At 55.1% G+C, this 15,245-nt stretch overlaps 1 protein-coding gene across 3 annotated transcripts in view; it reads right to left on the bottom strand.

Annotated features, from left to right (window-relative positions):
- Window positions 1-15,245, bottom strand: part of SLC24A4 (solute carrier family 24 member 4) — a 157,365-nt gene that overhangs the window by 30,997 nt on the left and 111,123 nt on the right. For all 3 annotated transcript variants that reach the window (XM_023628297.2, XM_023628296.2, XM_070249783.1), the window contains 2 exons: window positions 14,537-14,706; window positions 10,285-10,480 (listed from right to left, as the gene is read on the bottom strand). In XM_023628297.2, coding sequence (XP_023484065.2) covers window positions 10,285-10,480; window positions 14,537-14,706 — 366 coding nt within the window. The remainder of the gene's footprint in view (window positions 1-10,284; window positions 10,481-14,536; window positions 14,707-15,245) is intronic.

Below are 15,245 nucleotides of genomic sequence, written 5' to 3'. Positions count from 1 at the left end.
CCTCTGTTCTACACCGTTTGCCCCTGAGTCCCAGGATTTTGAGGCCTGTGGAAGTCCTTTTTCTGCCCACCGGCTGATAGGGGCGTCAACTATCACATTAGAGCTTCATACTTTTGGCTCAGGGGTGTGATCCAAACAGAAAAATCCTCTTGAGAAGGGGCACCGCTAAAGTTTTCTTATTCCTTGGGGTGAATGAACTTCAGAATCAATAATTTTTAGTTGTTTTTAATGTACTTTTGTTTTATCCTTCGATTTAGACTTAGCCATTAGATTGCCTTCAGAGGACACAGATGCTTCACAGTTAACAGTTGGCTAGACTGCCGGGTTCAAATCCTAGCTCTGGGATATGATAGCTGTGTGACCTTGGGTAAGTATCTAGCCTCTCTGTATCTCAGTTTTCTCATCTGCAAAATGGGATAACAGTTCCTATCTCATAGCACTACTGTGAGACTGAAAATGAGCCAGTACATATGACGTATTTAGAATAACACCTGGTGCAGAGGAAGCCCTACATTTTAGCTACCGTTGTTAACCACCACGTTAACTTCCACCTACTGAGTACCTACTATTGTCAAACACCGGGTTGGGTGGTTTTACAGAGACTAGAACAGCTTCAGAGAGATAAGGCCACTCACCCAAGGTCACACAGCTAGGAGGTGGCAGATCCAGGAGTCCAACACCAAACCTCTTAGTGACACCATCCTGACTCCCGGGGGGCCGGTTTTGATGGTGAGGGCCCTAGAGGGGCAAGGAGGGGTCCCATGGGAAGCAGAAGAGGTCAGGGCTGCAATCAAACTAAGCTGCCACGCTGAGGTTTGGGGGGAAGGGGGAGGATGAAAGGGAGGATGGGAGAGAAAACGCTAGGCTTCAGTAAGGTCAGAGGCAGGTGCTGCTGAGGGCAGACACAGCAGTCTGGGCCGGGGGCACAGGGACCAAAGGCCCAGGAAGATATGCCCGGCAGCCCAGCGCAGAGACCTGCAGAGCCCGTGGGGGCTGAGAGAGGCCTTCCCCAGGGAGGCAGCCCAGGCTCCGTCTCCCCATCACGCTGGCACAGTCAGGTAACACGGTTCGGCCTCTGGGACCCTGTTCACGTGTCCCCACGAAGGCAGCTGCCCTTCCAAGAAGGGGGCCAGACCAGACCTGCACACCGGGATCTCCCAGTTCTCCCAGTCAACGGAGAAGCCAGGGCCAGTGTTCCCTCAGCCGGTGAGGACCCCAGGGACCCCCGTCCCGGCTCTGCAGATCTGCCCACAGCCCCTACTGTGTCCATCTCTGGGACTGGAAGTAAACAGGTCCCAGAGCCGCAAGGACATCGGAGTTGATACACCGGCTCTCTTATTCTAAAGACGACCCCAAGTTACGGCCGGCTTTGCACCCCACCTCAGGAATCTCAAGGCTTCCGGCAAAAGAGAATCCTTCCATTCTCTGTCCCTCTCTGCTGCGTGGCAGCAGGTGCACCCTCAACCTCTCTGAGCCTCCACGTCCTCATGTGTGAGACGGTAGCAATTGCCCCGCCTCAAGCAGCTGTGGGGAGGCTAAAGAAAACAGGAAGTACGGAGCTCTCTGTCCGGCCTCTGAAAGCCTCACCTCGAACTGGAGGCCCTGGAGAGTGTGAGAGAGAGGCTGCTGGTGTTGGGAACACCCAAAGGAGTCAAGAACACTTGCTGCTCCTCCAGGCTGCCAGCAGCCCTCCCCTGAAACATCCAGCAAACCCGCTACGGTGGGGTGGGGCTGCCGTGCTCCTGGTGTCTGCAGACCACACAGACTGGCCGCCGGCCAGCTCCCTGCGCTTCCTCCTGCTGCTCCCTGCAGCCCAGGGGACACCCTGGCCGGGCAGAGGCCCTCTCAGCCCAGGTCAACGCTGGAACCAGGCAGAGGACATCACTTTGGAGTCCGGCCGAGCTGGGTACCAGCCCCTCCCATGTCACCTGCTCTCCTGTATGCAGGCTCCCGAGGCCCCATCTCCTCACCTGGGAAACGGGGCCACACCAGCCATCTGGCAGGGCCGTGCTGCAGACTCTAAGCTCCGCATCCGAGGTGTCGACTAAGGAGGTGCCTGAGGAAGGATGTGTCTGCCAAGTTCTGGGCTGAGGCCCTGTGTCTTCCTGTCTCACTATGAGATTGAAAGCTGCACGGGTCCCTCACCAGGTCTGCTTGGGTCTAAGTCAAGCCATCAGTTCAGACTGGTTTTATTGCCTTTCTCCAAGCTGCACTACAGCTCCACGAAAGTGGACATGCTGAGCGGCCTTCGGCAGCCCCTCCTTCCAGTGTGTCCTCAGAAGCATCTCCCAGACTCCCTTGCAGCTGAAGTTCTGGATTCAAAATAGGTTCCCTAGGGGCCGGCCCTGTGGCCGAGTGGTTAAGTTTGTGCGCTCCGCTCTGGCGGCCCAGGATTTCATGGGTTCGGATCCTGGGCGTGGACCTGGCACTGCTCATCAGGCCATGCTGAGGCGGTGTCCCACATGGCACAGCCAGAAGGACCCACAGCTAGAATATACAACTATGCCCTCGGCGGCGGGGGGGGGGGGAGGCTTTGGGGAGAAGAAGAAAAAAAAAAAGAAGATTGGCAATAGATGTCAGCTCAGGTGTTTCTACAGACAGTAGAAACAGATGTTAAAACAAACAAACAGGTTCTCTAACTTGAAAAGCAGAATTGCGGAGGGGCCGGGCTTTCTGCTGCTTGACGCACTGCCGTCTGCATGGCTCTGGGAGCTGGCTTTGCTGCCCCAGCGTGTCCTAGCCCAGGCAGTGGCTGAGTGGCATCAGAGACAGTCCCTGAGGCTTGACGAGCATCACAGGGTCCAGTGTGTGCTGCTGGGGGTGTGCAGGCACAGCCGGGGCAGCGGCCTCTTGGTCCCTGGATCACAGCTCTGACAGTGAGGTTCTGGAAACCCCCGGCTCCCCACCTCCCCAATTCTGGCGTGCTGGCAGGGCCAGCCAGTCCAGCTGGGGGAGCTCTGGGAGTCGTTGCTGGTGCCCACGATTGCAGAAGGCACCTAGGTCTCTGTATTAATTTCCATTTCTCCTCATCTGAGATAAGCTACAGCCATCATCTCCTGATGATGTTAGAGGCCCTTGTCATAGACACCCACAGGGATGCAGGCATGTGTGGGCTCAGCCCCTCTGCCCTCAGGACCAGCCTTCCTAGGGGCCACCAAAGCCATACTGGCCAGCACAGCTGACTGACCAGGGGTGGACACCGGACCTCTGGGCTGACGGCATTTTCTCTCGGGACTCTGGAATTCAGAGGCAACACCAGTGAGCTAAGTCAGGGAGGCTGGAACTGTCACAGGTCAGTCTGGGGCCACCGGGAGGCCACACTCTGCCTGTGGACCAACAGTGAATTTGAGAAAGCTGGTCTGCAGCCAAGGAGCGAAATGAGACAGGCTTGCAGAGAGAAGCGAAAACAAGAGCCAGGAAGAGCCTCGACCTCCCCTGAGGCCGAGTCCAGCCATTTCGCTGCTCTCAGGATCCAGGACACGCTCAGGGGAGCTCGTGCAGGTGTCTGTTGTGGCATCCGAAGAGGCTGCAGGATTGTAGCACGTGCCAGCACATGGGGGGTCCCGGGCCCCTTTGCCTCCCACCTCCCAGCTGCACTGTGCTGGCCCGGCTGCAGGGGCGTCTCGGAGGGGATCCTAGACACGTGGCCTGGACGCCTGGTTCTGTCTGGTCGACACCACCCCTTGGGGAAGCCCCTGGCACTCGGTTTCCTGCTTTGGAATATAAGGCGGCTGGTCTAAAATTCCCAAGATCTCCCTTAACCCTAAGATTCAGAGAAAGTTTGTTGCTAATCACAGGTAACTTGGAGGAAAACGGCTTTCATTTAGATCGAAAAAATACTGAGGGGGCCAGCCAGGTGACACAGCAGTTCAGTTCGCACCTTCCACTTTGGCAGCCCCGGGTGTGCGGTTCAGACCCTTGGTGCGGACATGGCACTGCTTGGCAAGCCATGCTGTGGCGGCATCGCACATATAAAGTAGAGGAAGATGGGCACGGACGTTAGCTCAGGGCCAGTCTTCCTCAGCAAAAAGAGGAGGATTGGCAACAGATGTCAGCTCACCAAAAAAAAAAAAAAGAATTACTAAAAAAGGGGGGGAGATCAAAAATAAGAGCTCTCAGAAATTTATGGTAATGAATTTAAAAAAATGTTGAGCCTTTTTCTTCATTGTACTCTGCTAGCTATTTTTATAAACCACTCATCACCAGAAAGTGGAAATAATACAAATGCCCATCAAGAGGTGAATGGATACATGCGGTCAATCCATACGGTGGAATATTACTCAGCCATAAAAAGGAATGAAGTACCGATCCACGCTACAACATGGATGAGCCTCAGAAACATCATGCTAAGTACAAGAAGCCAGTCACCAAAGGCCACACATCGTATGATTCCATTTATATGAAATGCCCAGAACAGATAAATCCAAAGAGACAGAAAGTAGAGGAGTGGTGGCCAGGAGACGGGAGGAGCGATGAGGAATAACTGAAAATAGGCAGGGGTCTCTTTTGGGGGAGGTGAAGATGCTCTAAAGTCGACTGTGGTGATGGCTGCACAACTTTGTGAACATACTAAAAGCCATTCAATTGTATACTTTAAAGGTGTGACTTATAAGTGAATTATATCTCAATAAAGCTGTCATATTAAACAGTAAAAAGTTCAGCCAGCGTTCGTTCTAATTTGGCTGTGAACTGACACCTCACTGCTCCACAAACAGTGATCGACAAGGACGCTTCTTTGAAATCCTGGCTTTGCCTTATGACACAATCTACTGAATGTGCAATTTCTCGTGTGGCAAGAGCAAGATCGTTTCCACCACAAAGCGCTGCGTGTCTCTGGGGGCCTGGAACAGCTGGGAACCACGTCCAGAATTTCACATGTCACTGAGCCCACAGCACCTGCAGCGTCTCCTCTGCTTTCGCAGCTGTGCCGAGGAGAGAACAGGGGAGCAGAGCTTTCTAGAGCTCTATTTCTGCAGCATCCCCCTTACCGGGTTTAGAGAGACTCAACTGACCCACCCGGACCGTGGGTCTCTCCTCCCACCAGGACCGTGCAGAACTGAGGGAGACGGGGGGTGGGTGGGCAGAATAAGGTCCCGAGCTTCCCGAAATCCGATTGCCTGTGTTGAGTTTGGTTACAATAAAGGAAGAGAGGGGTTAGTGTGCCAGCCAGGCCTGAAGAGGGCACGTCAGGTCCCCGATGGCTCAGAATTCAACTCACTTCAACAAGGTTTACTAACACAGACACACGTCACTTGGCACCCTGTGTACAAGCTAGAATTTGCTAACAACCTGGACAGAAGCAAGCACTTCCTCATGGCTCCAAAGGAACGGAGAGCCGGAACGTTCCATTAGGTGGCCGACAGTGTTGTCCCCTAAGCACATGTGGGGTCAGAATGCCAGTGCAAATCCTGGCTCTGCCCCTTCCTGCTGTGTGACCTTGGGCAACTAAAGCTCTCTGTGCCTCAGTTTCTTCACCTGGGAAATGGGGACAATAAAAGTAGCCACCTTCGAGGGCTGGCATGAGGACTTGATGAGCTAATATGTGTGAAGCACCTCCCCAGGTCCACAGTAAGTTCTCACCAGGTCTGACCTCCTGTTCCTGTTCCCAGAACCTCCACAGGCCTGCACTCTGTGAAACCACATGCACCCCGCAGTCCCTCCACTGAAATGAGCTGAACCGCATTGTGGGTCCAGGGTACATATACATCTGAGGCCATTCACCCGCTCAGTGACAGGCCTGGGGCTTGTGGTCTGGGACTCTGCTCTCCACTGGACCAGGCCAGGATGGTGTCCACAGCTCAGGAGGCACAGGGTGGAAGAGTGGCTCCCCGCATAATGGCTATGTGACTTGGGAAGTCCCATAACCTCTCTGAGCCTCAGTTTTCCTCTCTGCAAAATGAGGATAATGTTAAGGCCTCCCTCACAAGGCAGCTGTGAGGGTTAAAGGAAAGTGCACAGAACAAAGAGGCAGTACTGCACAGTGGTTAGCACGGGCTGCCCAGGTTGGAAACGCTGCTTGCCACTTAGGAGCTGGGTAACCACCAGCAAGTCACCTAACCTCTCTGTGATTCCCTTTCCTTCTCTGTCTATGGAGAGAACCGCTCCCACCTCACGTGTGGTGAGGATTAAATGAGGGAATACAGGGCGTGGCATACAGAAGCCCCGTAAGAATCACCCATTTTTCACTTAGGGTCTAACACACAGCCCATCACCAATAGATGCTGGCTGTAAAACAGCCCAGAGGTGAGGACCAGCATCCCAGTACAGAGGATGCGACTTCCTCACCCATTTGGGGGCAACAGAGAGAAGCCCCGTGGGAGGACCAGGCTGCGGTCAGACTGTAAGTCAGCCACAAACAGCCTGCGTGCAGGGAATTCCCCGGCGGACCACTTCAGGGCAGTGCCAGGGCTGGAGGCCACAGCTTCCTAGGAGAGAGAACTCCTCCTCCCCCTCCTCTTCCCTGGCCAACAGCCGGCCCGGGAGGCCTAAGGACCGGCCTCCGTGCCCAGAGCGGGAAGAGCACAGGTGCGTTCGGTGCTGATGCAAATCCAGCAGCAGACCAGGCGAGCCCCAGAGCCAGGCTGCCTGGTGCCCTGGCACTCTGGTCAGGCAGGAGGGCAGAGCCGGGCTGCAGGCTGGCGCATCCACCTCCTCCGGGATCGGCGGTGTGACCGGGAAGGAGATGATGAACAAAGTGCACGGAGGGGTTATCTGCCTGCATTTGCCCCGCCAGCCCGGAAGCTCCCAGAGAGCAGACACCAGGGCTGTCCTGTGCCCACCCAGACCCCCAAAGCCCAGAAGAGTGTGGTGCTGTTTTCCACCGACTGGAATCATCTTGTCTGCAGTGTCTGCAGCCCAGTGCCCGCACACAGCAGTGCTCGGGAGATGCTGGTTCCTCTCCCCGACCCTCGGAGGACCCGGCTCCCGGTCTCCACTGGGACCCTCCTAGAATACTGTTTGCAGCCCAACCAGGAGAGGATACGAGAAGCTGGGGCTAACAGAAGCCACGGGATTCAAGCACACTGTGACCCGAATTCACACCTCCTGAGGACCTACTATGTGTCAGACAGTGCACAGAGGCGGCGGCCCATGATCTTACTTACTACCCGGCGCAACCCCAGGAGGCAAGTGCCGTCGCCCCGATTTGTGGATGAGGGGCGGAGGTTCAGGGAGTGAAGCAGCTTGCCCACGGCCACAGCACTGCTAAGTGGGAGAACTGAGATGCAAACCCAGGACTCCTGGATGCCGGAGCCGGCCCCCAGCCCGTCTCCACAACACAGAAGAGCTGCAAGGAGGGCGAGGAAGTGACTTGTGGTTTCTAAGGGCAACATCTGGAAACACATCCACAGGGACACAAAGGGACACTTCTGCAGGGACACGGAGAGCCCCGGCCTAGTCCTGAGGACAAGAAGAGGCGAGCACTGGGCGGCAGCTCTCGGCCCTTGGCTCTGCTGCAGGCGAGCCCAGGGGAACATCCTGGAGCCTCAGCTTGAAGAAGGAGGTGGCCCAATTACAAGAGGAAGTCCTGCCCCGCCAGGAAGGGCAGAGCTCCCCCAGAAGGACTCCCGGGTGCAGAGAATGTGGGAGCTCTCTGGTCTGAGCCCTTGTGAGAGAAGAGCATCTAAGACCCTCACCCTGAGAGGTGACCCACCCAGAGTCCCCGCAGGGAGTAGATCCGACTCCCCACAGCCACTTCCCAGGGGAGCAGCAGGTCTGGGGACAAGGACGGGGGAGGGGGCGGTAGGCCCTGGGGTCCACCCCACCCAATCCTGCCAAACTCAAGGTTTTAAGGAAATGGAAAGACGAGTTGACCTTACACAGAGCCGCCTTACTAGACAGAGTAGCGGCCACCAAGAAGGGCACATCCCTTCTCGGGCTTCCTGGAGAACCCTAGTCAGCGCGCAGCATCAGGACCAGGACTCAGATGAAGTGGCCCCATCGGGCCCCACCTCTGTAAAATGGGGATTCCGACAGCCACATCCTGGGCTGGAGAACAGAACCCACCGAACCGGACCCCCTTCTCGGTCCTCCCCCAGCGAGCGAGGCTGTTCCCGGGACCGTGGCTGCTTCTCCCTCCCTGTGACCACACTCCAGGCCTCTCTGGTGTCAGGTCTCCAGGCCTCGAGGAAACCCCTTTGGTGTCCGCAGCCCCAAGTCCCTGTACTCGGCCCCACGTGGACTGGGGACAGGAACCGGGCTGGTGACGTGAGGACGTGGGGCTGCGGGGCTGTGTGGGGTACCCAGGGCTCCAGATCCAAGGCCCGTGTCGGAACCTCCTATGAACACAGAGTAAGAAATGCTGGGTGGGGCCCCGCGCTGGGTCATCGCCTGGGGGCAGGCTCTCCTCTGGGTGGACACTGCCCTCCCATGATCTCACCCGCAGAAATCTCCTTTCTCCTGGTGTTTACAAACAGGGGCACTGACATAGGTTCCTGGGTCTGGAGAAGACCACCCCTCCTCTCTGTGTCCCACACCCGGCCCCAGGGGCCCAGCTCCCACGCAGCGCAGTGTGACCTTCAGCCCTCCAGACAAGCTGGCTGAGCACGACTTCTGCTCCCACAGAGCGTCCGGCAGGTGTGCTGACGTGCCAGGTGGTGGTGGAGGCAGGCCGAGACACAGACTCCCCCAGGCTTCTGGTCAGCAGAGGGGTCTAGGGAGCTGGGCTCCTGCGTGACCTCAGTGCAGGGACGAATTTCATTTCCTGGGCCTGCCTTTCATGTGGAAGAGCGCTGGGAGGTGCTGACCAGGGGCAGCTACTCCTAACGCGGCCAGGACCCAGGCCTCAGCCAGAGAGGGTGTGGAAGTGCAGATTCCCAGGCCCCGCTCCCGTCTTTGAATAGCCGGGGTTTTGGACCCAGGCCCTGAGTTTTGGGAAGAGCCCCTGAGTGGCTGTGATCAGCACGCCCCAGAAGCTCTGACCCAGAGGCTCCGAGGAAGCCCCGTGACTCCCAGCGGAGCCCACATTTCCATGACGAAGCACAGTGGCTGGACATCGCGGCCTGAGCACGCCCACGCCACCCACCTGGGGACAGGAGTGTTCCCATAAAGATGGGGGCAAGGAACTGCACAGCCTCTCGCCCCTACAGTCACCTCCCAAATTAGGTCCTCTGAGAGCCTGATGTTCAACACAGAGTTCTTTTCAGAAAAACATCAAGTTCTGGACATGAAAATCCTAGAATTCTGCTGCCTCTCGCGATGGCAGGACGCCAAGGAAACCCTCCGAGATTGGGGCCAAAGGGCAGAGGCCGCCACTTCCCGTCTCAGACTGCAGAGGAGTTTGGTGAAAGATGAAGGCAGACTGCGTGTGTCTGGGGATCCTCTCGCACGCGAACTCCTGAATCCATTCATCTGACAGACATTTAGTGAGACCTACCATGCGTCAGGCACAGGCACTGGGGACACGGCAGTGAAGGAAAGAGACAAAGATCCCTGCCCTGTAGACCTGACATTTTACTTGGGGGAGATACACAAGATAAGAAACACATAAAATACTTCAAATAGGGTGGTCAGGGAAGCAAGAAAGCCACATGGAAGCAGAGACCTGATGAAGGTGAAGGAGTCAGCTATATGCATAGGTGGGGAAAGTGCATTCTAGCAAAGGGCAAGTGCAAAGGTCCTGAGGCAGCAGCACACCTGGTGAGTTCTAGGAAGGACAGCGAGGAGGCCAGTGTGGCTGGAGCAGAGGGCAGAGGAGGGGGAAGAACAGAAGCGGAGGTCAACAAAGAGCCGGTAGTGAGATGACACTGGGCCTCTGAGGTCAGTGAGATGGGAGGATGCTAAGAGCTCGGGCAGAGTCGTGGTCTGATCTGACTTATTTATGGGTAGGAGATGTCGTCAGCTGTATGAAGTGTAACCATCTAAGGACCATTTGTGGCCTTGGAATATCCTGTCCTGGCAAATAAGCAATGCACGGGCGAAACAGCGTGCCCCGGCTGGAGGGGGTGGAGACTCTGCGCGTGGCCATAAAAATAACGGTGGTGGTTGCTTTTCTTACTGCCACAGACAGACCAGCGGCCCTGGGCCCTACAGGGGTTCCTGGGACTTGCCACGTCCCCAGCGGGCCTGCTGTCGGGCACACAGCCTCCCCACGCTCGGCAGTCCCTGCGTCTGACTGCAGCTCTGATCCCCGGTTCAACGCTGACGGGGTGACGACCGGGTGCCTCCTAAGCACCCAGTGACCCAGTGTGGACCCTTCACAGCCGCCCTCCCCACCCTCACGGGTCCAGCTCCCCATCCTGAAGACCTGGGCTCGGTCCCCGTGGAGTCCCGCCCCGCAGAACTCACCGGGCACGGAGAAGGGGGACAGGAAGGCAGCCTCGACCGGCTCGGGCTCCGGGGGCGGCGGGGGCTGCTGCTCCGGCTCCCGCGGAGGGTCTTCGGGGTTTTCCACGGGAACGTTCCCATTCTCGATGTTCTCGTGCCGCCCGTTCTGAAGAGGCTTGCTGCTCACGCCGTCCGCTGAGTTGATCAGCCTCTGTCGCTGTGGGGACAGGAGGCAAGAGCGACGCCAAGACGTGTGACAAAGTGTCACACTGGGGCTTTGTTCCTTCTACATCCACGGCCCTTAGAGGTTTCTAGAACAACACTCCTGGGTGTCGGTCTGCTTGGGAAATGGCCTGAGAACCTTGGGATAGACCCAAGTTTGCTCGCTTCCATTGGGACCGTTACCAGGAAGCCCTGGGGACTGCTCAGAGCCCCAGCTCTCCCCTTCCTGTGCCTAATGACAGCCCAGCCCATGACACTGGGCGACAGTGGTCATTCCGCCCCCCCCAGCGGATGTTTAGAAGCCACCTGAGACAGTCACAGGAGAGGCCCTGCCGAGTTTAATTTGCTTTTTAGATACACCATGCAAAAAAGTGCACAGCTCAATGATGTTTTAGATCACGATGGAGAACGCTTCCTGCCCCTTAGAAGACGCCCTCAGACACTTCCTTGTCTCTGTGCCCCTCTCTCCAGATGTAACCAAGGCAACCACAATTCTTTTATAAATATCAATTAGTTTTTCCTGAACTTGAACTTCATATAAATGGATTCAAACAGGATGTACTATTTTATACCTGGCTTCTTTCACTCAACCTAATATCCATGAGATTCATCCATGCTGTTGCACGAATCAGTAGTTTATTATTTTTCATGGGTGTATAGTATTCCCTGGTATAAATAATCCACAATGGATCCTTTGCCTGTGGATGGGCATTGGGTTGTTTTCCCTTTGCAGTTATTATGAAGAACGCTGCTATGAAGATTTGTGTACATGTCTTTTTGTGGACACACTCTCATTTCCCGTGGGTATTTACCTAGGCGTGGAATTGCTAGGTCATAAGGTTTTACACTTGCACAAGCAATGGATTAGAATTTCAGGTGCTGTCCCTCCTTGGCAACACTGGTACTGTCCTCTTAATTTTAGCCATCCTGGCGGATGCGTGGTGGTGTCTAATTGTGGTTTTAACCCACATTTCCCCGACGACTAACGATGGTGAGCCTCTTACTGAGTTAGTGGCCATTCGGAGAGCCTCTGCCGTCCAAGTCTCGCCACGTCTAACGGGTGGCCCTGAACCAACCCGTCCCCTCCCCGCCCCATCTCATTGCAGCTACTGACAAAGGCTGCCCCCTCCCCCCGAGCGGAGGCTGGTCTTTCTCGCCGAGTCCGAGAGTTTCCGCCAAACCAGGGAAAGGCAGAGGCTACGCTCCAAGAAATCACCAGGTCTCCACTTCCCCGGGAATCTGCTTGCCCTTGCACAGCTCACCCTCGTTACAGATATTTACGGGGCAGCTTGAGGCCCTGTGGGTAATGCTGGTCACACAACGGACACACATTCCCTCCAACGACTTCGGCAGGAGACCAAGCGCCCGTAAACGTGTCCCCAAGGCCACACTCTATAAGCGTGCGCCCAGTGCCCATCCTTGTGTTACTGGAAGTGAAAAAACGTCCTTCTCACTTAAAATGGAAGCATGCTATTTCTCTAAGAGAAAGAAGAATCGACCATTTAACTGCCTTCATGTGAGTTTTAGGCAGGGACTCCTAAATCATGAAGTCCAGGGTGGGGTAGAAATTTAAAAAGTTTTTTTCTTACAAGTGTGTCCACAACATTTAGCCTACCAAAAAGAGCAAAACGATCCATGCCTGAGACTCAGGCCCAGACCTGGAGGCACAGTATTGTGTTATCCAAGTAGGGTTAAATGACAGGTCATCCTTATAGTCAAAAAAAAAAAAAAAAAAATTAGCTGTGCAAAGACAGAATTGTAAGGAGGGAGTGTAACTTAGTAGCAACATGGATAGGGGACAGGGTCATGACTAGCTTAACAGCAATCAACAAAGGATTGTCCCTGGAAAAAATATCTAAAGCTATCTGAGGTTGTATTAAAAGAGGCATAGATTAGAACACAAAGGTGGTGACGGATCCACATGTAGAGAGAGACAAACAGGAAGGTTTTCACAGGAGAGTAACTAGATGGTGAGGACTGGAACCCTGCCACATCTGAGAGGATGGGAGGTCCCAAGGATGTTTAGACTCAAGGAGAAAATTACGGGGGTGCTGTCTGATGTTCAAAGGGCTGCCACATGGAAGAAGCAATAACAAGCAATTTGAGCAGGGGCTGGATATTACAGAGGGAATAAAGATATAGGAGAAGGGGGTAGGGGAGGTGGACTAGATTGACCCCTAACACTCTATGCAGTCTCCCTTTTGCAGTCTAGGCTCAGAGTTGGGTCGGAATTCCTGTTCTGCCCTTATTAGCTGTGTGGCTTTGGGCAAATTACTTCACCTCTCTGATAAATTGGAGACTCCATCATCTGGCTCAGAAGGTCATTAAGAGGGTTAACGCTGTAACACAGGTAAGACCCCGCACCTGCCTGGCGCACAGCAGGAGCTAGTCAATTACAGCTGGCTGGACCAGCTCCAAACGACCGGCATCCGGGTGTGAGATGAGAAGGAGAGAGTTGTGGGGATGAAGGAGGTGGGGGACCAGCTGGGACGGCTTCACAAAGGGGGAAGGGAAACTGAGGGTGGGTGAAATTCTGGGCCCCTTGGCAACTCATCGCCGTGGCTGTGGGTGAGGACAGTGAGGACAGGGGTAGCCCTGGAGCGAAGGCAAAGCAGAGCCCTCCCTCCGCGCCCCTCACACCCCTCCCAGTACTCACCCCCCAAACCCTCCCGGAGGACAAGCAAATGAGGGCCTCGCCCCATAGGCATTTCTACCACCGGTTAATTTCAGCTTTGCAGACTTCTCTGTAACATTCTGGAATTTAAATGACTGAAGAGAAAATGAGACCAAAGGGTCTTAAGAGACAACCTCGAAACTGGGCACTTTGGGGTTTTTATTCTCCCCACTCCCCTTCCAAGATCAATTTCCCCAATGACACCGCTCAGCTTCCTCTCGGTTGTGCGTCACTGAGATTTTCAGAGCTGGAGGCCTTCCCGCCCGCCACCCTCAGACAGAGAAACTGAGGCCCAGGAAGACTGAGCGAGTTAACGGCTAAAACAAGGTTTTCCCAGCAGCTTCAAACATTTGGGGGCATGACAACGAGCACTGCGCCGGCTCACCAAACCCCTTTATGTCCCTGGCTGCATACGCCATGAAAAACACACTATACACCTACATCCCCTGAATCCTTACTAGTTGTTCAAACCCCCCTCCCACCCGCAGCGGGTACAATTATCACCCTCACAAAAAATGGGCAGGATTCGGTACAATTTCACTGATTTAAATTTTACCGATTTGGATCAAAATAATTCCAAAAGATTCCAAGCTTGCAATGTTTCCCTTTCTTAATACACATTCCACAGAGAGGGCACATTACGTCGGAAATTAAAGCAGAAATGATCAAAATGCAGAACCTTTCGGCAGCGTGCAATCTCATGCCTGCAAAGCACCAGTGTGCCAACTACCGGCTGTCAACCATGGAAGCTTCCAGCTCTCTGGTAACCACCTGGGTCTGAGGTTATGGTCTGAAAACTCCAAGATGCACATCCGCAGCGAAGGCTGGGAAGCTGGGAAGCAATAAGCCTGTTAGCTTTGCTATACTGTTTGCACATTAAATAATATTCAAACTTATTTAATTTTTTTTCCAAATAAGAAAGAGACGAGGCACAAAATCCAAGCAGAGCAGACGGGTAAGAGCGGAAGGACGTCCCCAGAGGTAACCACCATTCACCAGTGTCTCGGTTTCCTCCTAGAATCGTTCTAGCCCTGGAGAACAGGTGTGTACACCTCTTGTTTTGACCTAAATAACCTTTTAAAGAAACTATCCATACTTCGGACTGGCCTTCTCCAATCAGTTTAACGCGAGGGTCTGAGAAAACCTTTCGTGGACCATCTCCGGCACGGTCTTCGATTGCTGCCTCCCTTCAATTCAACCCCCTGGGGCCACTGGCTGCCTGGGGGGGATGTTCGGCTTCTTCCTTAAACAGGTGCGGTGATCAACGCCAGCCCGGCAGAGGACGCCCTGGTGGCCCAACACCAGCAGCGTCCCGACAAGCCAGGGCCGCCCCCCCCACGCCCCCATTGGCTCTCACAGTCCTCTACGCACACTCACCTCATTAATGATGATCCTGCTGGCCATCCGCAGCCGCGTCCTGGGCCCAAACTTATTGGTGATCATCACGCGGAGGCCGGCCTCCGGGAAGCTGAACTTGGGAGGGCTGGAGCTCAGAACCTCGTCCACCATCACCACTGGGTTTTTGCCGTACGGTGGCTCCTCCTTCACTATATTGAGCACAACGCCAGGATTAGTGCTGAGATGCCCCTGGGGACAGCACCCAAGAGCTGGGCGGCTGACCTCCCCTGGGGTCTAGGACTTCCCGGGGCTGTGGTCCCAGCAGCGGCCTGGGAGCCTCGCTTCAGCTCCTTGCATTCGCCAAAGTGTGCCACTGGCTCCGGACCGCCGGCTGACTCGGCCTCTTAGAGCCCGTGGTCCCCCTGCCATAGCCCCTCATGGACAGACACCCCACACCAATCCTTCCACCAACGGATGCCCCCCCTCCTCTGGGGCCCAGTCTTGGCTAACTGCGAGGGTGTCTCAGTTCCTCCTCTTAGCCTCCCAGGGCAGCCCACCTATAGACAGGGTCCCTGCCGCCTCTCACCGTGACTGTGAGGGGATCTTCCCCTCCCCCTATTCCCAGAGGCTCAGACGAAACTTTACAAACTGACAAGGGCCCCCTGGAATAGAAGATGCTGGAAAGCACCAGAGAGCTCTGGCTCTAAATTTGCCACGAGGCGACGGATCTTCTTTGAGGGACCACCTC

Source organism: Equus caballus, chromosome 24 (assembly GCF_041296265.1).
Source record: "Equus caballus isolate H_3958 breed thoroughbred chromosome 24, TB-T2T, whole genome shotgun sequence".
Taxonomy (NCBI): domain Eukaryota; kingdom Metazoa; phylum Chordata; class Mammalia; order Perissodactyla; family Equidae; genus Equus; species Equus caballus.
Note: the sequence above shows the minus strand (reverse complement) of the source record. Positions and strands in the feature narration are given on the sequence as shown.